At 46.4% G+C, this 26,576-nt stretch overlaps 1 protein-coding gene across 2 annotated transcripts in view; it reads right to left on the reverse strand.

The window, feature by feature from the left end:
• Positions 1-1,546: 1,546 nt before the first annotated feature.
• BRINP2 (BMP/retinoic acid inducible neural specific 2) overlaps positions 1,547-26,576 on the reverse strand; it is a 98,884-nt gene continuing 73,854 nt past the window's right edge. For both annotated transcript variants that reach the window (XM_081194372.1, XM_081194373.1), the window contains exons 3-8: positions 24,524-24,714; positions 19,836-20,035; positions 15,148-15,253; positions 12,634-12,870; positions 5,653-5,875; positions 1,547-3,991 (exon numbers count right to left, since the gene is read on the reverse strand). In XM_081194372.1, coding sequence (XP_081050498.1) covers positions 2,878-3,991; positions 5,653-5,875; positions 12,634-12,870; positions 15,148-15,253; positions 19,836-20,035; positions 24,524-24,714 — 2,071 coding nt within the window. In that variant the 3' untranslated portion in view covers positions 1,547-2,877. The remainder of the gene's footprint in view (positions 3,992-5,652; positions 5,876-12,633; positions 12,871-15,147; positions 15,254-19,835; positions 20,036-24,523; positions 24,715-26,576) is intronic.

A 26,576-nucleotide genomic window follows, 5' to 3' on the forward strand; every position in this document is an offset into this window, starting at 1 on the left:
CCTCTATGTCATGTAATTGTGCCTAAGTGAGCTTGCAAGCTCAGAGCATGTGTTTGAGATTATGTTTCTGTGTTTTCTATTCAATAATATTCTGCCTGTGTTCTCCTTGCTGCTGCTTGAATAAATGCATCAATCTGACATTTGGAAAATTTTGTAAGTACAGCTTTTAAAACTTACTTAACAATGTGTGGTCTCTTCATTGCAAGAGGGGTAGAAAGAGAGGAGCACTGTTTGCAAGTGGACTAAATGGGATAAAAGGGTCAAACAACCTATATTCCTAACACTATACTGCTGTTTGTGTTTGTGGCTCTACTGCTCCTCAGGGCTCTCTCCTGCTGGAGAGTGAGTTTAGCCCTGTGTTTTGAATCTAGTCATGCTGCTAATTCTTTTATTATGTACCCCACACTCATGGGTCACAGGGTTTCATTTTTTCCTCCCACAAGACTCATTGGCTTTTCATATTAGGCCTGGAACATGCCATAAAACTGTAGATGATCAGGTGGCTGTTAGAACATTCATTTACTTGCTTTGGCAAAATGTTACCAGATGGTTGTGGATAAATTGCCAACTCTCAATGTCACCTACTACCAGAGAGGTTGCTTTGAGGCTAAAAAAAATGCCCCCTTGATCTTTTTGGTGGAATAGCAGAATATACTGTGTGAGACAATATTTATCTAGTTCCCTTATCATCATTTTTACATTTTTCACCCAGTGCTCCCACATTCAAATGGTGCTAGTTTACTCCAGCAACAACTTCATCTCTACTACTTCAGTGGGGAGTAAACTGACAGTTCAGAGGTGAGATGCCTCACTGCCCAAGTTACTGCTAGAGTAAACATTTGCATGAGTGTAAATTTGCAAACACATCCACCCCATACTACATATTTCTATCATATCCTACTCCTCCTCGAAATATTCCATCAACGGTGTCTTGAAAATTTTTACGCATCACTTGGGAAGACAGGTGAACTAATATCAGTGTACTGGAAGAAGCAAAGATCACCAGTGTTGAAGCGATGATTCTTCAACATCAACTTCGTTGGGCTGGTCATGTTGTGCGGATGCCTGATGATCGTCTTCCAAAGCAACTACTCTATTCCGAACTTAAAAATGGAAAGCGTAATGCTGGTGGTCAACAAAAGAGGTTTAAAGACTGTCTCAAGGCAAATCTAAAAAAAGTAGTATAAACACTGACAACTGGGAAACACTGGCCTGCGAGTGCTCCAGTTGGAGAACAGCCTTTACCAAAGGTGTCATGGGCTTTGAAGACACTCGAACTCAGGACGCAAGGGAGAAATGTGCTAAGAGGAAGGCACGCTTGGCAAATCCACACAACTCCTGCCCGGAAACCAATGTCCCCACTGTAGAAGGACGTGTGGATCCAGAATTGGCCTCCACAGTCACTTACGGACTCGTTGTTAAAACCATGTTTATGGAAGACAATCTTACTCGGCTGTGAGTGATCGCCAAAGAAGAAGACATATTTCTTTGCACCCAGATGTCTTTGCACTTGCACACACACACATTCCATCTATTAAAGAAGCCATTTAGTCAATTTTGATTTGTTTACTGCTTTCCCTTTTTACCCCTCCAAAAAACCAAACCAAACTAAACATAACATAACAATTTCTCCCTCATCCCACCCCTTACAAAATATATTAAAACAAACATTTGGATAAGATGTGTAACTCAGCTGGAGGAGTCGACTGAAAATGAACATCCCACTCAAATTTTAAAAAATGCAAAAGCAGAAATACTTTTTTTTAAAGCCAATTAGTTAAAATCAATACATAATAAATAAACGCTTGAAAGGCCAATCATCCATTGGGCTCTGAATACCCATTTAAAAACTGCCTGTGTGCCACTGGGAACACTCTTCAAAAGTGTATCCCCCCCCCCCCGGTGAAATTAGCTTTGTGTGACAGGACCATGTGTTGTGAATGGAACAGAAGAGGGTGACGTGTTCCCTGGGGATGGTTGAGAGAAAGGGGCAATTTAGGCACACTTTTCATGTGCCAAACGCTACCACTCACCAGTTACTGAAAAGATCTCACCCCAAAGGGGTGGGTCAGGAAACAAAGCAAAACTGTGGACCCCAGGTGGTGGTCAGGCAGCTGAAATCAGGGCTCTGCACTGTGTTCTTAAACTCATTCCTTTAAGAGGAGCAAGTTTCACTGGTGCGAGAAACGGACTTCCACTAATGTCCAAGAAAGCGTGCTTGGGGTGGCAGCTTTAGAAAGTAATGCGGATAATGTAAAGGCGATGACATTGTTAGAAACACCCATAAAAACAATACAAAAGTAAACTGCGCCAAGGGAGGCAAGGGCCAAAGAACGGTTCTCCTAAGTGGGTGTTTTTGAAGCACTTGACAGAATCCTCGTTCAATCCTTTTGCTGCTCCTCTCTCTGTGTGTTTAAGGGCTACTGACCAGATCACAAAGGCCAAGTCTTTAGTGCCATTCCCACAAGTTTAGCCCTCGGTCATGTCTCTCTCCCTCTCCCTTCTATGTCTCCATCTCCTGGTTTCTTCGTGGGCCTGTACATTTTCTTGCATGCTCCACAAACGCAGCCTGCAAGAAAAGAGAGGATGCAAGGCAGACTCCTCAGCAACTGAAGCAAGACGTTTGCAGCAGCAGCAGCAGCCGCCCTGCCATTTGGTCTCTTCTTAGCTGCTGTCGTGCCAGAGATTTGTGGCGCATCTCATCCCTGGGTTTGGTGCCACAGAGTCTGCAAACGCTGGAGTCTTCCAGGCTGGCGGCTGGCTGTCTCGCCGAAGAGCACGGCTGGCATGAAAGTAAGGCCTTTGGAAGTCTCAGCTTCTCATTCCCCAGTCCTCCCCTCCGGGAGCTACAAGGACAGCCCTGCCCCACTCCCAAGGCTAGCTGCACAATTTACCAGTCTCATACTCCACTGGGTTTGGCAATTTGGCATTGAAGGCCTGCAGGGTGGACTGGATGCGACTTACCTCGTTGTTGGCCAGCTTGAGCCTGTGCCGGAGCAAGCAAGAGAAAAGATCAAGGCGGGTTTTCCCAGGTGGAGAGAGGCGGTTTACCCGGTCCCTGATCTCAATCAGTTGCAATATAGCAGAGTCTTGAGAGCCTTGAGTATACGGGTAATCCAGCTGGAGGACAAGGTCCCGGATGGCATCAGACTCAAAGGGCAGGCTGTAGCCAAAAACCTGCAAGCTATTGATCCTCATGTAGCCTAGGTTCTTGGAAGAATCCATCTCCAAAGGCTCATAAAATATGGTTTCGTTTGAGCTGTCGTTAAGAGATTTGATGCGACTCCTCAGGTAGACATGGACCGTCTCAAAGAAGGTCTTCCACTTGCTGCCTAAAGTGAGGGTCCAGTTTTGGCACTGGCCAGAGGCATCCACGTTAGTCCTTTCCCAGTCGGGAAAGCCAGTTTCATTGGTGGGCATGAACCAGCTCTCTGAGTGGCTGCCCCCAAATGGGTTGACATAGATTGCCATGACTGGCTCCAAGGTGCTGTTCTTGGTGAGACAGATCTGGAGGGAGAGGGCCAGCATGAGGTGGACCAAACCTGGCTTGTACTTGTTGCTCTTCAGGGTTACCAGCATCCTCTTCCTCCAGGAGGGGTCAAACCAGGTCCCCAGGCGCATGTCATTGCTGATGAAGATGGAGTGCACTTCAATGCGGCTGTCCCGCTTCTGCAAAAGGTACTTGATCTCCAAGTCCTGCAAGTCAGTCTCCAAACCTATATAGTGCTCCAGGGACTCGGCCACCTCTGGGCGGCACAGGCCCAGGGTGAGCACATAGCCATAGTTGCAGGACCCACACTGGGTGGCGTTGTCCTCTGCGCAGGCGGCACATCCTGCTCCTTCGCCCAAGGCACATGGGATAGTCCCCTGGCAGGAGGGCTGGTCATGGGGGCAGCTGCAGCTGTGGCTTTCTTCCACAAACGTTCCTGGCACAGAGGTCTCACTGCAATAGAGGAGGGACTGAGCATGGCTCCACCAGTAGGTCAAGGGCCTGACAGAGGAAGGCACAAAGCAGATGAAAAGTTAACTTTGCATCAACACAGCAAAGACGTGTGTAATTAGTCTGAACCATTTCCCATGTTTCAATCACCCCCTAAAAAGGAAAGCAAAATCCTTCTGCAGTAAACCATAGTACTGCATAAAGTATACACACTTTCCACATAGAAAATCAGGGGGCTGGAATTCCACTTGAGAGGGATGCATGCATGTGTTCTGTAATTATGAAACCTTCTCCGCAGGTGGTAAACTGGCAAGTTGCCAGTGGCTGGTAGTGTTTGATGGAACTCAGTCACCTGAAATCCCTTTATGTAATTATGGGAGAAGCCTGCTCTAGGGATGAGAAGGAGCTGGCCCCTTTTTCCCTGCCTTTCTGTGCCGCATATAGGAAAAAGGAATCAGTCGTGATCCAAAGGAAATGATAAGTGTGAGCAGCAGGCTTTGAGCTAAAATGTTCGCATTGCACTTTTGCATAAATAAAAAACAATTACTCTGGTTAATTATTATTTTAGACTCACTAAGTTGGGGAGGAGGGTGCAGGGTGGGGTGGCCAGGATCCTGCCCTCCTGTTAAAAAATAAAAAAGCAACCCTACCATTGGCAGTTGTGGGCGGGAAATAAATGAATAGATAGATCTATCATCTATCTATCTATCTCTATCTATCATCTATCTATCATCTATCTATCATCTATCTATCAATCATCTATCTATCTATCTATCTATCTATCTATCTATCATCTATCTATCTATCTATCTATCTATCTATCTATCATCTATCTATATCTATCATCTATCTATCTATCTATCATCTATCATCTATCTATCTATCTATCTATCTATCTATCTATCTATCTATCATCTATCTATCATCTATCTATCATCTATCTATCTATCTATCTATCATCTATCTATCTATCTATCTATCTATCTATCTATCTATCTATCTATCATCTATCTATCTATCTATCTATCTATCATCTATCTATCTATCATCTATCTATCTATCTATTTATCATCTATCTATCTATCATCTATCTATCTATCTATCATCTATCTATCATCTATCTATCATCTATCTATCTATCATCTATCTATCATCTATCTATCTATCTATCTATCTATCTATCTATCTATCTATCTATCATCTATCTATCTATCTATCATCTATCTATCATCTATCTATCATCTATCATCTATCTATCTATCTATCTATCTATCTATCTATCTATCTATCTATCATCTATCTATCATCTATCATCATCATTATCTATCTATCTATCTATCTATCATCTATCTATCTATCTATCTATCATCTATCTATCTATCTATCTATCTATATCTATTATCTATCTATATCTATCTATCTATCTATCTATCATCTATCTGTATGTATGTATGTATGTATGTATGTATGTACATACATGTATGTATGCAGCTCCTTCCCAGTCTGTGTAACATGTAGAACACTAAGCCTCTTGGGGGCTTCAGATTCCATATTAGATACTAGATCCTTCCCACTTGGACCCCAAAAGAAAACAACCACAGTCCAAACAGAGTTTAGACATGCTTCAGCACACACAACATAGCAGGCTGGAGGCACATCTATCTTTGTACTGGATTGTGCCCAAGCAAAGCTGTCCAAAAAATATACCAGACCTCTCCTTGGGAAGTCTGAAGCGAGGTTGCCTGTGGCAGCGTTTGGCCAGATTGAAAAGACGCCGGACAATCCGATGGGTCTTCTTGGAGAGCATCTTCAAGGTGCTGCCCAACTTCTGATAGCGGTGCTGAATATCAGGATCCATTGCCCAGTACTGGGAGATGGCTGTTAAGTTCAAGAAGTGGTCCACAGGGAACTTCTTCACCAGGGACTGTAGTTCCTCTGCCAAGACAGAACAGGATGTCAGCAGGAAGGATAACACTGGAAAGCAACACTCAACCCCTGGAAAGTCATCACTCATTTAAGAAGGTAGAGGACCAAGTGGTAAATCTTGACCTGGACTGTATCGCTTTGGGGCTCCTCCAAGGGAAAAAAATCCCTGGCACATAGCAAACTCGAGTAACAATGGAAATGGGGCAGTTTTATCATTTGATTCCAGGAGGTTGTGGAATTTCCTTCCTCGGAGGTTTTTAAGCAGAGGTTGGGTGGCCATCTGTCATGGATGCTTTAGCTGAGATTCCTACATTGCAGGGGCTTGGACTAGATGACCATTGGGGTACCTTCCAACTCCACAATTCTATGGTTCTATGAGTCACCTAGAACTCTAATCCTTCTCTCCCTTTTCACAACAAACAGGTTGCAGACTGGGCACAGCCCTCCTCTCCCTATCCATGCTTCTTCTATGCAGACACTCTTCCATGCCACACTTTGTGACATACCCGTAGTGCACTCTCTCAGCAGAAGCAAAAAAGGGCTGCAGGTGGTGCCCTGGGGAGAGTAAGCCCTTAGATCATTGGTTCTCAACCTGTGGGTCCCCAGATGTTGTTGGACTACAACTCCCATCATCCCTGAGCTCTGGCCTCGCTAGCTAGGGGTGATGGGAGTTGTAGTTCAATAACATCTGGGGACCCACAGGTTGAGAAAGGCTGCCTTAGATGCTCCAAGAAAAAGATGCAGAAGGAGCTTGAGGGTGTGTGAACGACCTGGCTGTACCCTAGGGGACAAATGCAAAAATAGAGGGCAGCACCAGCATCAACCTAGACTGCAACAGGCAAAACCAGGTAGGTGTGAACGCAGTTACTTGTTGTTTCCCAGTACATTTTGGTATCTGTTATTCAGAGGCAAATTATGCAGCAGTGATATATATATATTCCCTGCTAACGCTCCATTTGGGAAAGGACTGTGTCTTTAAACCACTACCTCACAGTGAGGATGACAGAAGTGAACGCAAGGTTGTTTCCCACTAATTGCTATTTCAGAATATTCCGTATTTTGAAATACTTGGAGGGGGGAATGATTAAATTATATAGCAAATATAGAACAGAGTGGGTAGCTCAGTCTGTAGAGCAGGAGACCCTTACCTCAGGGCTGTGGGTTCAAGCCCTACTTTGAGCAAAAGAAAATTCCTACATTGCAGAGGATTGCACTAGATGACCCTCATGGTCTCTTCCAATTCTATGATTCTAGGAAAACCATTGCATTTCTCTACAATTGCTGCTCCTGTTCTGTAGAGCAACATTCCTTGTCAAGACACAACAGACACCTACTTTCTGGAAACAACTGAAGAAATTTTTGCCCCGACAGACTTTCCCAGCTGGGTGAACAGGCATATTTTTTTGTTTCTCTCTGTGTCTCTCCCCCCCCCCCCTCAAATATACTGTATCTGCTGTTTTCTGTTTTGTTTTCATCTGTTTTTTAAGCTCTTTGGATTGTATCTTGTATGCATAGGCTCAGAAGCTGACTGCACGTGATGCACCGCATCCAGCATCACCTATAAGCTGGGCTCTGCCCATGGAGACCAGCAGAGGAGACAGGAAGGGACTGCAGGCAAACATGTTGGGAGGCAGGAGCCACAGGCCGCCTCTACTTTCAAAGCCTTGACTTATTTTGCCTCTCCTTCAGCCGCTGACAGTCCCCATGTGCACAGGGTGGCAGCGTTAATCTCCAGCCATACAGCTGTGGTGAAATAACTGCTGGCTTACAACAGATTTATTAAATCTGACATCCCATATTAGATTGTAGGAAAGGAAGAATATATATATATATATATATATATATATATATATATATATATATATATATATATATATATATATTTGCTTTCGTAGATTTTCACGGGTACAGGAATGCAGGTTTTGGTGTCTTCGGGTATCTTCCCGTGTAAGAGTTGGGGTGTCTAGGCGACGTTTCGACGAGGTCTCACTCGTCATCTTCAGGCTGGTGCTTTCGGCTTCTTGTTACTAGAACAGAGCAGGATCTCAGTGTTTGAGTTCCTATAAATACTGTTGAGGGGGTGTGGTGTATAGCCTCCAACGTTCTGGGCAGAGAGGAAGTTCCTAGGTTATTGTGCCTTTTCTTCTTTTGTTCATTAATTACTTGAGGGATATCTTGAGTGATTACTTGAGTGATATTCTGAGTACCACTTAGGAGGGTCATTAGGTGTGGATTAGTTGCTAAAGCTTTCGTGTCTTGACCTCTTGACCTTGTGAAGAGTTTTTCTGAGAAGATGGCTGTACTGCACTTAGTTGTGCTCTGGCTTGGCTTCGTGTATAGGGGCGAGCTGTGGTTTTGTGCCCTGTGCCAGCCAGATCTGTGTAGGGATTGCAGGGGGGTGCAGCATCCGGAGGTGCCACTATGGTTTGGCTACTGGATGGTGTCTGTAATTTATCTGTGGAGAGGGTCTGGGTTTGGGTCTGGTGTGGTTGATTGGAGATGGCGTTCTGTGTGCCTCTGGTTCTGGTGTCGGTTTTTGTGGGGAGGGCATCTGGAAATTAGCCCTCCCCACAAAAACCGACACCAGAACCAGAGGCACACAGAACGCCATCTCCAATCAACCACACCAGACCCAAACCCAGACCCTCTCCACAGATAAATTACAGACACCATCCAGTAGCCAAACCATAGTGGCACCTCCGGATGCTGCACCCCCCTGCAATCCCTACACAGATCTGGCTGGCACAGGGCACAAAACCACAGCTCGCCCCTATACACGAAGCCAAGCCAGAGCACAACTAAGTGCAGTACAGCCATCTTCTCAGAAAAACTTTTCACAAGCTCAAGAGGTCAAGACACGAAAGCTTTAGCAACTAATCCACACCTAATGACCCTCCTAAGTGGTACTCAGAATATCACTCAAGAAATCACTCAAGATATCCCTCAAGTAATTAATGAACAAAAGAAGAAAAGGCACAATAACCTGGGAACTTCCTCTCTGCCCAGAACGTTGGAGGCTATACACCACACCCCCTCAACAGTATTTATAGGAACTCAAACACTGAGATCCTGCTCTGTTCTAGTAACAAGAAGCCGAAAGCACCAGCCTGAAGATGACGAGTGAGACCTCGTCGAAACGTCGCCTAGACACCCCAACTCTTACACGGGAAGATACCCGAAGACACCAAAACCTGCATATATATATATATATATATATATATATATATATATATATATATATCTCACACCATCACCTTGACATTCTTTGGAAATTCAGACAGTATTGGGAAATAAATTATTGAAAAAACAATTTTTGTCGGATTAATGTTATTGAAGATGAATCCAATATTTTGTCTCTTGTTTTAGGAGCTGGGATGTCCGCATGCTTTTTATAAACTCCGTAAGTATCCTGTATTTGAGGCTATAGTATTGACTAACTTTGTTTTTAGATTAACCCATATTTACGGTGAATAAAAATGTCATCAGCCCATCCCAAATATGTGCAACTCCTCTGTTTTTTCCTCCTCTGTTATCCTTCCATCCACCTCGCTTTGCAGCTCTCTCCTGTGTTGAATTTAAGACTGTAAGCTCCATGGGGCAGGGCCTGTGTCCCCCAACCCCTGCCACTGTTACTCTGTAAAGCACCTCATGCAATGATGACACTATATAAATAATAGAAAACTAAGATACCATTTTAAAAACAAAAGTAGAAATTTACAGTTCAAATGTTTTTTTAAGAATTCAGCCCAGCCCCACTCATATCCCAGATTAATTTCCAAAAAAGTGTGAGGAATATGTTAATAACCAGTGCCTTTTGCAAGGCTCCACTCTTCCGTGATGGAGGGTTGTCCACTGTCTCCCTGTATGAGTTACTGTACTCCTCTTATCTCTTTCCAATCAACCTCTGTTTGTGGAAAGGAATGGCAAGTTCTGTTAACTTTCAGATTTTCATTTCAGCCCACAACATAGCAAGGGAGGGCAAGGGAGCCATGACTCTTTTGGGTGCAAATTTCTGAGGGGGCGCAATCAGGTGCTCCCACAACAAGCTCCCTCAGAGCTGCGGGAAGCAAGCTCTGCCCAGGCTGGGCCTTTGGGGTTGGGGTGGCGCTGCCTCCTCCTCCTCATGGCCAGTGAGGGGACACCCTGGGACAGCTGGGAGGGAGGGGAGGGTGCCGCTGCTGCCCACTGAACAGGAAGGTCAGAAAGCACTGCCAGAGCCACGTGCATTGCCGAGAGTGCCCCACCGCAAAGGCAGGAGGGCGAGGCAACACAGTGGCATTCCTGGTTTCGCGTTCTGTGCCTTATCTCTGCTCCCAAGTTGGGATGAGTTTGCAAGGAGAGACTCCCTTGATTAGACGCTGGCTGGTGAAGGGACCAACCATTGCCCGATCCATTGGAGGCGGCACAACACTTGCCCCGCCCTGGGCGCCGGCAACCCACGCTATGCCACTTATTTCAGCCCCATAGTACCATTGAATCACATACTCAGTAATTAGAAGAACAAGGATTGCTACTTTAGAATTCACCGTTTCCAAGAAAACATTAGCCTTGCAAAATCACAGATTGCAAAATCACATTAGCTTGCAGGACCTCCCCATTTTGTTTCCCCAGCTATCACTACGATTTTGGCTTCTATTGGGTTTCTTTCTTACTTTCTTTTCATTTTTTATAGCTTTGCTGTCATCTGTCAGGCCTCAAAATCCTGCAAGCCCTGAAGGAGCAAGTAGAATTCTTTTAGAACAGAGGGAAGTGGAACTCTGCTCCAGCTATTGCTAATTAGCTGCACTTTTACTGCCTCTCTCCTGCCTTTACCTGATGACTGTGCCATCACTTTCTTGGGAGCTGCAGAAGTCTTGCATTCACCCAGTACAACCAGTGCCTTCCCTTGCCTTCTGTCCTCCACCTCTCCACCCTCCCCAGATCCTTAGTGGTGGGGGTGAAGAAGGGCTTCCTTGGTGCCCCCTTCATTTGTTGTTGTTTAGTCGTTTAGTCGTGTCCGACTCTTCGTGACCCCATGGACCAGAGCACATCAGGCACTCCTGTCTTCCACTGCCTCCTGCAGTTTGGTCAAACTCATGCTGGTAGCTTCGAGAACACTGTCCCACCATCTCGTCCTCTGTCATCCCCTTCTCCTTGTGCCCTCCATCTTTCCCAACATCAGGGTCTTTTCCAGGGAGTCTTCTCTTCTCATGAGGTGGCCAAAGTATTGGAGCCTCAGCTTCAGGATCTGTCCTTCCAGTGAGCACTCAGGGCTGATTTCCTTCAGAATGGATAGGTTTGTTCTTCTTGCAGTCCATGGGACTCTCAAGAGTCTCCTCCAGCACCATAATTCAAAAGCATCCATTCTTCGGCGATCAGCCTTCTTGATGGTCCAGCTTTCACTTCCATACATCACTACTGGCCCCCTCCATATCTCCCACCAAAATAAGGGCTGAAAACTTCTCAGCCTCAAAAAGCCTGCTGAAAAGCACACACACAAAAAAGACTTTTGTGCTCCACACAAAGTGACAGCAGATTTGTCAGGAAAAACTGGAGGAAGCCCAATGAGTAACAGCAGCTGGAGGAACAGTTACCATCTTTCTCCAATTTGCTCACCTAAGAGCTTAACAGGTGACATGAGAGCTATGAAAGGACCGGGGGTGGGGTGGGGGCCTAAAAATCCAACAAAATAGCTTCAAACGTTCAGCAGTAGCTGCGGGAACAAAGGGGTGATGAAACATTCCTGTCAAGCCAATAGTGTTTTCCCCGCAGACTTTCTTCATGATTTCAGCTACCTTTAAAGCACTTTTTTTTACTGGAAATTATATCAGCAGATGAGTCTTCTTCTTCTTCTTCTTCTTCTTCTTCTTCTTCTTCTTCTTCTTCTTCTTCTTCTTCTTCTGCTATTATTAAAATAATTGCTTTGCATGTGTATTTATCTATTTATTTGCCTTGATAAGGTTCATACTTATCTTCTGATCAATTTGTTTTTGGTTTTATAATACACCGATTTAGTGGTTATATGTTTAAGCTGTTCTCAGCAGCTGTTTTACTTGTAGTATGATCATGAACATTTTCCCCCCCTAACTGACCATGCTGGAAATATGCAGAATTAACCTGGGGACTGGAAAAGATCTATTTGTACTGAACACATTGATGACACATTTGAATTAGCCCCACGACTCTAAAAAAAAAATGCTGTGTCTACCTTCTTCTAACATAAAAGTTTAGGAAAAGCCACTGCTGTTAATTTACTTAAGGAAGTCCTCAGAGCCCCAGAACTGCCACTCTCCCTCAGGTTCAGCTCGTCGACCGCCAGATGTCAATAACCATCAATGGTCAAGCACTTCCTAGCTGGCTCTTTTTACAAACTATAGGTTCTGGTTTCCAACCAAGTTTAAAGGAGGTTCCCAAAATTGCTTCCAGTTCCTCCTGCTGTCTTTCTCCCTTTCCAGACATTTATCTTCAAGCTTAGCTCCATCACCACACACTCAGCCAATCTTTGCCTCCCCACATTTTCCTAGTCTTCTCTGGTTCACTTAGTAAATTTGCCTGCCCTTCTTGTGGTTGTTGCAGTGGCTGGCATCTCACAAGACCTGCCTTCACTGCTTCCTTCGTCTTCCGGCTCATCTGCATTCTCTGCCAGGCTGTTCACAAGAGAGGTGCAACAGTGAATGGCTCCTTGCCTCAGTCAGCTGTCATCCTCCTTCCTTGCTGAGTCAACTGGATGTGGGCAATCATCCACCCATCGTCCCGTTCCTCATGAGACCCACGTTTCCCAAACTCACCTGATTCCCGAAACTGTTGGTTGTGGTTCTCCCAAACTCCCTGGATCTGAAAAAGGCTCTGTTCCATAACCTGGATGTCAGCCTCGGGGCAGTTGCATTGTGGGAAACCGAACCCACAGTAACACCAGCAGTCATTCTCTCGGCATATCAGCTCCCCCTCCGAATTGCAGGTGATGTAGCTCAAGGCAGCAGCCACAAAGCGTTCCCGCAAGTACTCGGGCAGCAGGGCTTGCAGGCCTGTGAAAAGTAGGCAGAGACATTACAGGCCTCAGCTCAGCCATATCTGCATTAAGGAAAAACAGGTACTATGGAAACTTAGGAGCCACCTCCTAGGGGGTGTTGACCCCCCAATAAAATATTTGAGGGGCCCTCCCAAAGGTGATGGGCACTGCCATTCAAATGGTGTGCTTGCACCGCATCATGTGATTGATTACGTGGGGTGGGGCTTAGCTGGGCCCCCACAATATTTTATTCAAGTTGGCACCCCGTATGGAAACTGAAGAGCTACACTCACTTCCCTAGCAGATTTTTTCGACCTATGGAACACCCTATGGAACAATGGCTTCTTTCATGATATCTGCCCTTTAGATGTTGCAAAAGAACATAACTCCATTGATTTGTGAGTTTTATCTGTTTGTGCGTATACTGAAAAGTCCCACACCTGCACATGCTTAAAGTGAGTTGGCTGGAGACTGAGGACAAGCCCTGGTGACTGTGCACACATCAAAAGATGGTGAATTAAGGGAGGACTCTGACTTCCACAGCAGAGCAGCAGATGATCTCAGGCGCAGGCAAGCTCCAGCTTCTCTGGCTAAAATGGACCTCAGGGAGAAGTCCTGGGCATGGCGTCTGTCTGAATATGCTATCTTCAGCAAGAGTAGACAAAACTAGCCCAGTTGCCTGACGGAATATTACATGGGCAATATACAAAATTTACTGGAGGCAACACATATTAACAAAACGATGGACTTCATGTCTTTGGTCCATGATTCTATAGTAATAATAATAATAATAATAATAATAATAATAATAATAATAATAATTTATTTATACCCCGCCCATCTGGCTGGGCCTCCCCAGCCACTCTGGGCGGCTTCCATAAAAACCAAAAATACAGTAAAATATCACACGTTTAAAACTTCCCTGAACAGGGCTGCCTTAAGATGTCTTCTGAATGTCAGGTAGTTGTTTATCGCTTTGACATCTGCTGGAAGGGCGTTCCACAGGGCGGGCGCCACTACCGAGAAGGCCCTCTGCCTGGTTCCCTGTAGCTTTGCTTCTCGCAATGAGGGAACCGCCAGAAGGCCCTCGGCACTGGACCTCAGCATCCAGGCAGAATGATGGGGGTGGAGACGCTCCTTCAGGTATACTGGACCGAGGCCGTTTAGGGCTTTAAAGGTCAGCACCAACACTTTGAATTGTGCTCGGAAACGTACTGGGAGCCAATGTAGGTCTTTCAAGACCGGTGTTATGTGGTCTCGGCGGCCACTCCCAGTCACCAGTCTAGCTGCCGCATTCTGGGTTAGCTGTAGTTTCCGAGTCACCTTCAAAGGTAGCCCCACGTAGAGTGCATTGCAGTAGTCCAAGCGGGAGATAACCAGAGCATGCACCACTCTGGCGAGGCAGTCCGCAGGCAGATAGGGTCTCAGCCTACGTACCAGATGGAGCTGGTAAACAGCTGCCCTGGACACAGATTTGACCTGTGCCTCCATGGACAGCTGTGAGTCCAAAATGACTCCCAGGCTGCGCACCTGGTCCTTCAGGGGCACAGTTACCCCATTCAGGACCAGGGAATCCTCCACACCTGCCCGCCTCCTGTCCCCCCAAAACAGTACTTCTGTCTTGTCAGGATTCAACCTCAATCTGTTAGCCGCCATCCATTAGTGTTTGTTTTTAAAAAGCACTGAATGGATGATATTCCAAACTTCTTATTGATTCTTATTGATTATGGATTTTCTCCACATCTTCATAAAAATATGCAGAATCCTCAGTATTTAACCCCAATTTACCCCTGTAACATACACAAGCACTGTGTGTTCTTCAATGAAAGAACACACACGTTCAAATAACTTTGTTTCTGTGTATGTGGTGCAGTCATATGACTCACCCAGGTGGTCAGCAGGCCTGCAAGAGTTTGCATGATCCATGACTTAAAGGCGCATCCTCTGATTGATTTTGAGTGTGATCAGAGCTGAAGGTAAGTTACAGATATAAATGAAGGGATTCCTATGCAGAATCTGCCTTGGGCCAGGAAACAGTTCCAGCCACGGCAGCTGGGCTTAAGCCTTCAACTCAGGGTGAAGAGAGATCTAACTCCGTTCCCATCCTGAGGCCTTCTGCCATGGAAAGGAGGTGAAGATTGTGAGCCAGGAGCAAGCAACACACCAAGACAAACGCATTTTAACTTAGGATTGCTATTTCCACCTTGTGAGCAAGTTAGAAGATGAGTCCAGTTAGTGTCCAGTGGATATTGTGGATGCAATTCCAGGCAGGTGGAAGGAGAAAAATCCTTACCGAGAAGTTGAACTTTGTTCTCAGGGCTCTGGACAAGAACAGAGCTCACAGAATCCAGGTTGTCGTAGTTACTGCAGCCAAGTGGCCCCGTTCTGGTTTCAGTGACCTAAGCAATGGAAGAGGGCAGCTTTACCATAAACAACTGAAATGCAAAGATCAAAGGACCTTTGCCCATCCTTAACATACCTGCTCTGAACATTAGATTGAATTGTGTGCATATGTTTTGATGACAGAATTTGGTGCTAGTAACGCCAAGGTTGCAGGTTCGATACCCATATGGGACAGCTGCTGAAGGAGCTGGACTAGACAATCCGCATGGTCCCTTCCAACTCTACAATTCTACCATTCTACCTGGAAAGTAGAGCCCTTTCCCAATGTTCTCTTCGACCCTCACCCTCCCAAAAGGCTGGTTTTCTCCCAGTGGAGAAATACCCCATGTATTTTCAAGATCCTCTATTGCTCTGCTCACATTCACACCACCCCCTCCTCACAACTGCATTTGTTTTGGTCCTTAAACAAAAACCCTCCATTCAAGTCCTCCAAGAAAGTGTGTGTGTGTGTGTGTGTGTGTGTGTGTGTGTGTGTGTGTGTGTGTGTGTTAACTATGAGCGTTAGCGTGACTTCAGCCTAGCCACCTCACATTTTAGTAGTCATCTCTAAAGCCACAAACAATGGGGTGAACAGAGAGGCAGAGATAGAAACACGTTCCAAGAAGGCAAAAGAGTGTATCTCCACGTGCACAAGACTTAAGCTCCAGATGGAGGGAAATCATGCAATCTTTAGAAGCTTAGCCAGGGATATTTTGAAACTACTATTTAGGCTAGCTTGCCAGGAGCTGGGGTTAAGCCAGGCATAATTGCTTGTATACATTGATTTGCATTTTTGTATGGTTTGAGTTTTGTAAGGTTTGAGCCATTTTGCACACAGAAGCGGTCCTATGACAAAGCATGGAAGCAGATTTTGTGTGCCGTTAAGGCCAGCAGAGTGAGAGACAGAGAGATATGTGCCACTGGGCACAATCCACCAGGACTGTCTCCTGTGCAAGTCTCATCAAAATTTATGGGAGTAGAACTGGAAGAGTGTGGATTCTTGCACAGCTCATGTTTGTTTCAATTGAGCCTCGCAGGCAAACATTGCTGGTGGATGGGACCCATGTTCAACTAGCGGGGGAGGGGGGAGGGACATTTGGATTTTCTACCCTGGACATTGAAACCTCATGAGCTGGCCCTGTTTACACTGAATTACCCTCAACATCCTCAAACTGTGGGTGGGTGTATAAACACAGAAATCCAACCAAAGTGACATTAAATGCGACAAAACAGAGAGAGAGAGAGAGAGAGAGAGAGAGAGAGCTTTGAAACAGTAAAACTTGAGCCAAGCACTCCAGGCTTATGAGAATGCAAGAGGCCACTTTGCTTCTAAAAAGGAGGAATAATTGTGCAGTAATTGGCTTGCTGATGGAGAACAACCCTGCCTCTAGCCACCGCCCCCCCATGAAAGCTCACCATCATTAGCATGGCCGATTTCCCACAAATAGCACAAAGGCGCCAATTGTGGTCTGACTCCCTGCTTGCTGCCCCTCCTGTTTCCTTGGCGGGGGGGGGGGGAGCGGAATGGGAGAGGGGAAGGCTGACTAAAGCGATAGGTTTATAATTGCAGAGCTGGGTAGCAGATCTCAGGGATGGCAGCCTTGCTTAAGCAACCTGCAAATTAAAATCCAGGCATATGTGATGGGGCGGGTGGGCAGGCAGGCAGGTAGGCAGGCAGGCAGGGGGAGAGTGGCTAAGGGGGGGGAATAAAAGCAGAGTTGTTGCACAAAATGAAATGGAACAGGAAAACAAGCGTCTTTTCTGGTCTGAGTCTGACTTTTGCAGTACATTGTTGGAGGGAGCTGGGGGATTGGAATCCTGCCCCCCCCCCCCAAAAAAGGAAAAGAAAATCAGTTAGTGGGGCTGGGAAAGGGATTTCTTGACTTTGGCTCTGGGGTGCAGTCTTGGGTGAGGCAGGGTCCAACAACTGCTGACCCCTGCCCTTTGGGCTCCCCCCCATATGTTTTGCACATCTGCAAGCCCTGCTGATCTCTCCATCTCATAGGAAGATGGTGCCATTTTGGTTACATAATGACCTGCACTCAATGAACGAGGTCATGATTAGGGTACCTCCCATTTTCCAATATCCTGCCACACTGTCATGTGACCGAGGAACCAAATCTGGAATGGGATGACATAGAAAGGAGGAGCAGGCTTGAATGCTCCTCTATACCTGGGATCAACAGGGGCAGGCGGTGTGCTAAGCACCTACAACCCCATTACCTTCCTCCGTTTAATGGGGACAATTTCACAGCAAGAATGAAACCTGCCCCATCCCTCATACAAGACAGCGTGTCCTGATGGATGTGGATCCTTCAAAAGCGTGAGATGGTTTTTCTGTGAATCCTCCAAGGGTCCCTTGTGGTATGTATCTTGCTTATCCCACGCACAATAAACCACCCTCGACAACAATAAAAAGGACATTCTGTATACTGTGTTTACTGTGATATAAGTAATAACCAGTGCCAAACCTCCCCTCTATCATACTCACAGCCCATACTCATATCTTGGAATGCAATACTATCCCCCCCACCCCACCCCCACACAAACACACACACACCCCAACCTGCAGTTCCAATTTCAAGCAGCAAAAATAGGACAGAAAGGCAATTTTTCAGTGATCGGTTGTGTGAAGACCTCTGAAGGCAGCCCTGTTTAGGAAAGCTTTTAATGTTTGACGGACTATTGTATTTTAATATTTTGTTGGAAGCCAACCAGAGTGCCTGGGGAAACCCAGCCAGATGGGCGGGGTATAAATAACAAATTGTTGTTGTTGTTGTTGTCAGCTGTGCAGTTTCTTTTCCTTCTTTTCCTCAGACCTCCTCTGCAGTGGCCTCCCACCAGAGCATTTGGGGTGTGGAGGAATGGTGGCTACCGCACAAGCTCCCCTGCATTTAACAGCAAGAGTTGCCATCTCCCCCACTCCCCAGGAAGCAAACTACCTCATGATTGAGTTTCATTCTGAGAAATGACAGGCAGTGAGCCCTGGGACAAGAGCCAGTGCTACTACCATTTTTTGGCCACAGCGGCTGCCCCCCATAACAAACCCCCTCAAATGCAAAATTTTGCTGCCCGCAAATCACCCCTGTTACAAGTCCTAAGTTTAGCCAAAACTTCTCAAGCAAGACCAGTCCAAAATGGTGTGCATGAGGGGGAGGAGCAAACATGGGCCCCTCCCACTCATTCCCAGTAACAGCAGAGGCCTGTTCATGTGGAACCTTAACCTGGGCAATCTCCTCCCTCTTTCAAAGATGTTTTAAAATGTTTCTAATGTTGGTTCCTCTGTTTTGTTTTTGTCAGGTTGATGTTGTTTAAATGCTTAGTTGGGGTTGGCGGTTATTTTAATTTGGGTATAACTGTGAACTGTTTATTATTGTTATTATGGGTTTCTATTGATTTACTGGTTTGTCTGTTGCTTGTATAGGATATTTTGTTTTTTAATATTTGATGCTTTGTTGTGGGGTTTTTATATGTTGTAAGCCGCCCACAGTGGCTGGGGAAACCCAGGAAGATGGGCGGGATATAAATTTAAAAATACAGTGGTGCCTCGCAAGACGAAATTAATTCGTTCCGCAAGTTTTTTCTTCTTGCGAGTTTTTCGTCTTGCGAAGCACGGTTTCCCATAGGAATGCATTGAAAATCAATCAATGCGTTCCTATGGAGACCGTCCAGGGACAGAGGGGAAGCGCCGCTCTGTCCCCTCTTTTGAAGCAAGGGGCGGAGAGGAGAAGATCGCTTCTCCCCCTTGCCGCCCCTTGGTTCAAAAGGGGTCCGGGGAGAGAGGGGAAGGCGCAGCGCCTTCCCCTCTGTCCCCGGAGCTTGCGGGGCTGGCAACGGGGAGAAGCGATCTTCTCCCCGCCGCCCCTTGCTTCAAAAGAGGTCCGGGGACAGCGGGGAAGACGCGCTGCGCTTCCCGCTATCCCCGGAGCTTGCGGGGCTGGCAACGGGGAGAAGCGATCTTCTCCCCGCCGCCCCTTGCTTCAAAAGAGGTCCGGGGACAGCGGGGAAGACGCGCTGCGCTTCCCGCTATCCCTGGAGCTTGCGGGGCTGGCAACGGGGAGAAGCGATCTTCTCCCCGCCGCCCCTTGCTTCAAAAGAGGTCCGGGGACAGCGGGGAAGACGCGCTGCGCTTCCCGCTATCCCCGGAGCTTGCGGGGCAAGCTTCGTTTTGCGAAGCAAGCCCATAGGGAAATTCGTCTTGCGAAGCAACTCGAAAACGAAAAAACCTTTCGTTTTGCGAGTTTTTCGTCTCGCGAGGCGTTCGTCTTGCGGGGCACCACTGTATTATTAAATTATTATTAAAGAAGAGGAAGAATCAGATGAATTGGGCAGCTGCATAGGGGGCCTATGTACCAACACGTAGCATTGCATCATAGTTATCACTGCTCAATTTACACCTTCACATATAAATTAGCACATGCATGTTTTATGCAAATCTGTGGCCTATTCTGCTCTCTCTCTTTCCCCCCTGATGCTGAAGTGGTGACCCAATCAAGGCCTAGATTGCAGCAACACGCTCTACACAGAGATGCCTTGGAAGCCAACGGCTTCATGTGCTACGGAACATCCCCCTGCCTTTTGGCTCGCCTCCAGGGTTACCTTGATGGCAGCTGTTGCTATCTGGATGTGATGGAGGCGCCGCAGAGTGCTCTCCCGATCAATGAAGTATGAGGCTGCCAGCTGGTGCAGGGTTTCCAAGGAGACCGTGGCATTGCTACCACCACTTCCTGCCAGGCCGCCGGCTTCCGCTTTCCGACTGAGCTTGCGCTTGTCCACAAAAATGGTCAGGGACTCTTCTCCTGCAAAGGCATGAGGCACAGTGTTTAGTGAGCTGCACATCAGGACTCAGATGCTCTGGTCTCAGTGTGCCTTTTGGGTGACTGTCCAATCACCAGCTTAACGAAGGGACAAAACGCACATCTCACAGGAGAGCTTCAACCAGAGAAAATGTTGAAAAGTTGACCACCATCCCATCACGATCACCCCTTGCCTCTCCTTGTCTGTTATGTGAGGCTCACGGCTTTGTTTTCCGGCAGACTCGCTTCACCCACAATCTCCCAAAAGCTAATTCACTCCCCCTGGCTCAAGTCCTTCAATGGTCACCAGTCCATATCTGGAGTCCACAGGTGGGCAAATACCTTTAGCAGGTGAGGCAAAGCTTAGCCCCACAAAGGTGACAGCACCTTCTTATCGGCAAGTCCTAGGCTCTGTGCTTTAACCCACAACACCACCTGCATTCCTGCGGATAGAAATGTTTTAATAAATTAATAAGCCTGGTGTCCTCCCTCAACTATACGGATAGTTTTGGCAGAGGAACGCGGCAAATCCAGAAGTTCTGTATCAGGGACTGGCATCTGACTGGCTCCTTGCTTGTCACCTGACTCTCCAGATCAAGAGGATTTTAGGCTGTTCCAGCAGTGTTCTAGAAACATAGATAGCTCAGTCAGTAGAGCATGAGACTCTTAATCTCTGGGTTGTGGGTTTGAACCCTACATTGGGCAAAAAGATTCATGCACTGTAGGGGGTTGGACTAGATGACCCTTGTGATCCCTTCCAACTCTAGGCTCGCCATTCCTTCCTTTGACCAGTCCCCTTGGTGGCACGGGGGGGGGGGGGAATGAACCAACTCGTGATCCACACAGTTCCTGGTCTTGAGCCCCATAATGCTTGTTGGTGCCTATACTTCAAGCTTTATAAAGCACCCTAGGTGTCTTTTATGGAAGGTCCATTTAAGCCAACTCTCATTGAATAAATTAACAATGATTATGATTATGGCTATGATTGTGATTTATATACTGCCCTTCATTAGAAGATCTCAGGACAGTTCACAAGATTAAAAAAACGAATAATTAAAACAAAAACAGCAAAACAATAGCCCCCCCTCCCACAAACACATTTAAAACTGAGGATATCTCCTGCCTCTGGGCAATTTCTACACACACACACACACACACACACACACACACACAATCAGATCCATTTATAACTGGAACATGCTAATTCTATATATGGGTGTCAACAGCAGTTCCACAGTGGACTTTTAATAGACCTACAGAAGATCAAAACACAGAAAACACATGTTCAGACTAAGGAGGGGAGAGGAAAAAGCAGCCTTGGCAAGTGAGGAGGTATTATCTTAAGCCAATTGGTCACTTGCACAGCAAAATGTCACTAATTGTCTTTAGCTGTCTGGCAAGCTTGTTTTGTTGCTATTAGTAGACATGACTTATGGATTTCTAAAAATCCATACCGCTACTTTAAGCCCTGCCTTGAACTGCGGCTTTAATCAATAACAACAAAGTCTTCACGCCAATTTGTATTAGTGTGAGAACTTTGTTGCCAGATTATGGGGAAAGGGCGATTCAACGGACCCCAACGCCCCACGTGAGGTTCCCAAAGTTGCTCGGTGTGACAAGAGGCATGGGGAGACACATGGGCAGACTGAGAAGGGGTGTGGGTGGCTTCAGCAAAGAGAGCCAGCCCACCATAACATCACGAAGAGTCAGGATGGTACCACTCAGCCATGGAGCTCCCTCACCTTTGACAATGTGCCTTCTCTCAGCTGACCCCATCACAGGGCTGTTATGGGAAGGATGAGAGGGCTGTACAAAAACAGAACAGACTAAACAACTCCTGTGACTGCCCATTGTGGCTTTTCTCATGGTAAGTAAGCATTTCATCTGCTTTGGACCACAGTCTTGTGCTTGGTCTGATGGAGAGCTAGTGGTGGGAAGACCTGGTCCTTGGGCTTGTGGAATCTGTGCTGTCCCGCAGAGCCAAGGGGGAGTCTTTGTAATCTGCCTGTGCTGGTCACACAATGCACTGGGGATCAAGCTTACCAGACAAAGTGCCTCTCACCCCACCAAGATCGTCGGATGAGGCCAACCTGGCAATGCTGCGACCTGCAGAGGTTCGCTGCAGTGCTTCTCAAAGGATGTGGCAGGAAGATTCGAGAACAATCCAATATTATAGTTCACGAAGGATTCATGTTGTTATGTAGCTGCATTATTCTATACTTTCCGGATGCCCTGTGATGATATTTTAAGTAGTTGTGTTTTATGCTATAAATCAAGGGCTGCTAGGAGTTGTTTCTTTTTGTTTTCAGATGTATTTTTTATCAATTAAAAATTTGGTGTGGTGTGAGCCAATTTTTATTCCGAAAGTGTGGCCCAGAGAACTTTTTTTGAGAACCACTGCCTTCCTGTGGAACTGCCTGTGCTCCAAATGCAATTTCAGTACTTGAAGAAAACACATTTGTGGAGGCCTTTCCTGACCATGTAGTGCCAGTTGGATTTTATTTCCTTTTAGTTTCCCAGCACTGACTTAATTTGAGTTTTATGATTATTTTTGGTTGTTGTTTTTTTGTACACCACTTGGCTATTATGTATGAAAAATGGTATATAGATTTTAATAAGCAAAACAAAATACGGCCAGCGGTAGCGAGTGCAGGATGGGGCGGGACAGCCACCAAAGCCAGGATGGCAGTGATACACGTGACTAAGAAGTCATAGGGTGGCTCTTGAGTGTGGGGTGCCTGGGTTTTCCCCATGCCAGGCCCGTTTTATTCACCTTTGCACTTTTCCATTCAACATGGTATCCCCACTGAGTGCCCATAAATATATGTGTGTAATGGGAATTGCGGTTGCTTGTGCGTAAACTGCAAACTGCTCCAAGCTGGTTGTATAGCTGAACCTTTCCCTGGTTTGACAGCCCTTACAACGCGACTGTCTCAGTCACTGGCAGCATCCGTTAGTGGGCGTTTCCTAAACTTCCTCCAACATAAAAATTCCTTGACTCCAAGTCTCCTCCTAGATTCTCTGCGCGGAAGCCTTCTGCGCAGCGTGGGCGTGCCAAGCGGAGGACCTGTGCTCTCTCCGCTGATTTCACTGGAAGAGTCTCGGAGCCTTCCCTCCGCAGTACTCTCAGCCTCCCCTTTCTCCCTGGTGTCCCCTGGATTTCCTTCCCCCGAGGAAGCTCTCTCTCTCTCCTTGCTAGTTCCCTCCCCTGCATCATTGGAGCGTCTTACCTCTCCTCTCGCCTCTGATGGCAGTTCCCTGACAATGTGCATAGAAATCAGTAGTATCCGGAAGCTGTGTTGAAGTGTAGGGCTCTTGGCCGCCTTCCCCTACCTGCTGCCCTAGAGATATTTCAGACTTCACCTTCCCTAAGCTTCGGTCTAGGCTGGCTTTGGTAGTTGTGCTCCAAAACATATGGAGGGCACAACTTTGCAAAAGGGCCGTCTTGACCTTTGTGTAAAAGACTCTGGAGTCAATGTTTGTTTCAGTCAGGCCCCCCAATCTTTATGCTCCTGGTGCTTTGAAATGTGTGGCTGCTTCTCCATGCCAGTTCTGCCTTGAGCTGAAAATACGTGTGTGGCCATAATGCTTGGGATGGGAAGAGGAATTTGAACAATTTGAACCCTGTTGTATGAGCAGCACTATTGGTTGCTGAGCTGTGGTGCCAGCACAGAGGCCTCCCATGAGGTTCAGCCTGATCTTTCTATTTCTTATTCCCCTTGCTGACGAAGCTGCGAAGAGTTGCCTGCGACACACTCATGGCACTGCTGCCTGTGGGCTGCGTGTCAGTCTGCTGAGATGTGGCACTATGATGACCAGGGGGCAGGTGATGTAGTATGACTGTAACTGTTGTCAGCGGAAGGTGCCATGACTTGTAGGGTTGCAAAACTATCGTCGTAGACTCTGTTCAAGAGGGTTCTGGGCATTACCACCAGGCATACTGCTTGCAGCTCGATGGTTGCCATCGTATGATCAACTGTGCACTGGGTGCCAGCCTAGGCGCTGGCACAGCAAGGACATTTTGTACAATGGAATCGAACTGCCTGACTGCAATCCTTTGCACACTTTCTTGGGAGTAACCAACCCCCCTCCCCACTGTATAATGGGACCCGCTTCTGAGTAAAGATACAGTGCATGGGACTGTAAGGCTGCACATCTATGGATAGTTAATTGGAAGTAAGCCCCACTGAACTCAATGCAACTTAATTCTGAGTACACATGATGAGGAGCTTTTGTTCCCACGTTGACAATCTGCAATCTCACAACCGATACACACCTTGAACTCCTTGAAGAGGAAGAGTGGGACATAAATTAAACAAATTAATAAATTAATAAAACTGTTACAGTAGTACAGAGATAACGGTGTGCCTGGAACACATTTTTTTAATATAAAAACACAACACTTAATTCAGGTACTCGGCCGATGTGGCTGAAGACTATAGTTTTTGAATTTAAGAGAGAAAACACATGGGAAGAAAGGGGAACATTCACCTCCAAGTGTGGCAGAGAGCAGGAAATGGGTCCCGTATTTTTTAATCAGGTTCTCGGTGATCTGCTGGAGGCTGGGCCGACGCCCCAGAAGGCGAATGTTGCGGATGAATTCTGGAGCCAGGGGCAGAGGCAAGCTGAAGAAATCTTTCCTTTCCAATGCCAAATTATTCACCTTCCAGCGAGCAAATTCTCTGGAGGAGAAAGCCAAGAAAACAGTAATGGCAAAGTAAGCGCGATTATAACTGTATCCAGGACCCAGGCCTGGTTTTTCCTAATATAAAAAAGGAGCACGTTTCCAGCACCTAGGAATAAGGGGATAAAGGACCCTCTGAAGATAACACAAATACAGACTGTCTATCGTGAGTTAAGTATACACATGGGGAGGGGGGTCAACAGGGGCGAGAACACTAGTTCCACTTCCATTACCTCTCCAGCCATCCTCACAAGTTGGAGGGTGACGTCCCAAACTGGGGAGCCTGATTTTCCAGGCTTCTAAAACACACAAGCCACCCCCAGGAGTAAAAGAGGCTCCCTGCTTCAGACGCTCACCCTCCAACTCAGGGCAGCCTGTCCTGTTTCGATGCCTGAGGCAAAACAGGGGCTGCCTTCACACTGCCCCTGAATTTACCGGGATTGTGTGGTTTTGGCCCCCAGTGGGAGGTCTGCGAAATCTCACCAGAACCCAGAAGCTGCAGCCACTGGTCCTTGCTTCCACAGTGGCAACAGTGGTAGGGTTGCAGGAGAAGTGAGAAGGGGTGGCGATATCTGCAAGAGTCTCACAAGATCTCACCAGAAGCCACCGCTTCTCCTCGCTCCTCCGGTGGAAGAGGGGGAACTGCCCCTTGGGATTCCCCCCCAAAATGGCTGCCTCAGTCCCCCTCTGGCCAGTCCTGCTCCAAGTGAGACTGGGAGAGGGATGGGGACCAAGTTGCACACTAGTCTCTACGGTCCACCTCTTCCTTCACCGATTTCCCTACCACAAAGACAGAAAGCCTGAAGAACTAGAGAATTCTGCACAATATTCTGAGTGTTCTGGGTTTCTGTATGAATCCAATCTTTAGCACAGGCCTTGCAGTGTGAAGATTGTAGGCTTAATTTAAAATGTTCCAGAGGGGGAAGTGAGCCCTGCCAAAGACACTGAAAAGCTGTTCTGAATCAAATGAATCATACTGAGATAGATGGACCAAGTATAAGGCAGCTTCTTATGTTAATACCACACCCTTACATGTATGATGCTTCCAATATGGGATCCAACTCACACAAACATGTAATACCAATTCACACACTTTACTTACCTGACAGTACAGACATCTCCGGAAAACGATAAACAACAGCAACTGAAAATATTACATGCAAAGTGTTCTGAAAACCAGGGGTTTACAGAAAACACCCTGAAAAAATGCAATTAAGACTACAGACCTAAGTATACTTACTAGGGATTAAGTCCCATTGAGCTCAATTAGACTTTTCTGCATAAACATAGAGCCACACTCTAAATTATTTTCTGTTTTCCTTTCCTCCCCCCCCCTTCCCTCAAAATTCCTCATCTGCTCCCCCTGAGCAGAAACCTCCAAATTCACCTGGACATTTAAATTTTGCAGCTATTATCATTTTCCCCACTGCGTGGAGAGTTGCTTCACCAGCCCAAACAGGACATGCAACGTTGGTAAGAGGCAGAAGATAACATTCACAATAACAGTTCGACTGAGAACCTGCAATTGTGTTTTTGGTTGGCTTCAGGTAAAGATGTATGGAACACCACTACCAATAAATTTCCTTAGTCTTACTGAAACATTCTTATTGCTTCCTTAGGAATTCCTTGGATGTTTTGCCTAAGCAGGAACCTCCAAATTCCCATCAATATTTTTGTTTCAGACAAATGTGATGGCAACTCTGTTGAAGACTTCATTTTCGTGCCTAGTACCTTGACAGTAACACTGATTGCTACAACCAGAAATGAGTGATGCCAACAGCTTGTGGAAACACATAGTGGCACTAGGCCAAGAGTGCTGAAGGAATTCAGTTCATATCAGCTTGATCCTATTCCTTCAAG

This window comes from Podarcis bocagei, assembly GCF_964188305.1.
Source record: "Podarcis bocagei genome assembly, chromosome: 5".
Taxonomy (NCBI): Eukaryota; Metazoa; Chordata; class Lepidosauria; order Squamata; family Lacertidae; genus Podarcis; species Podarcis bocagei.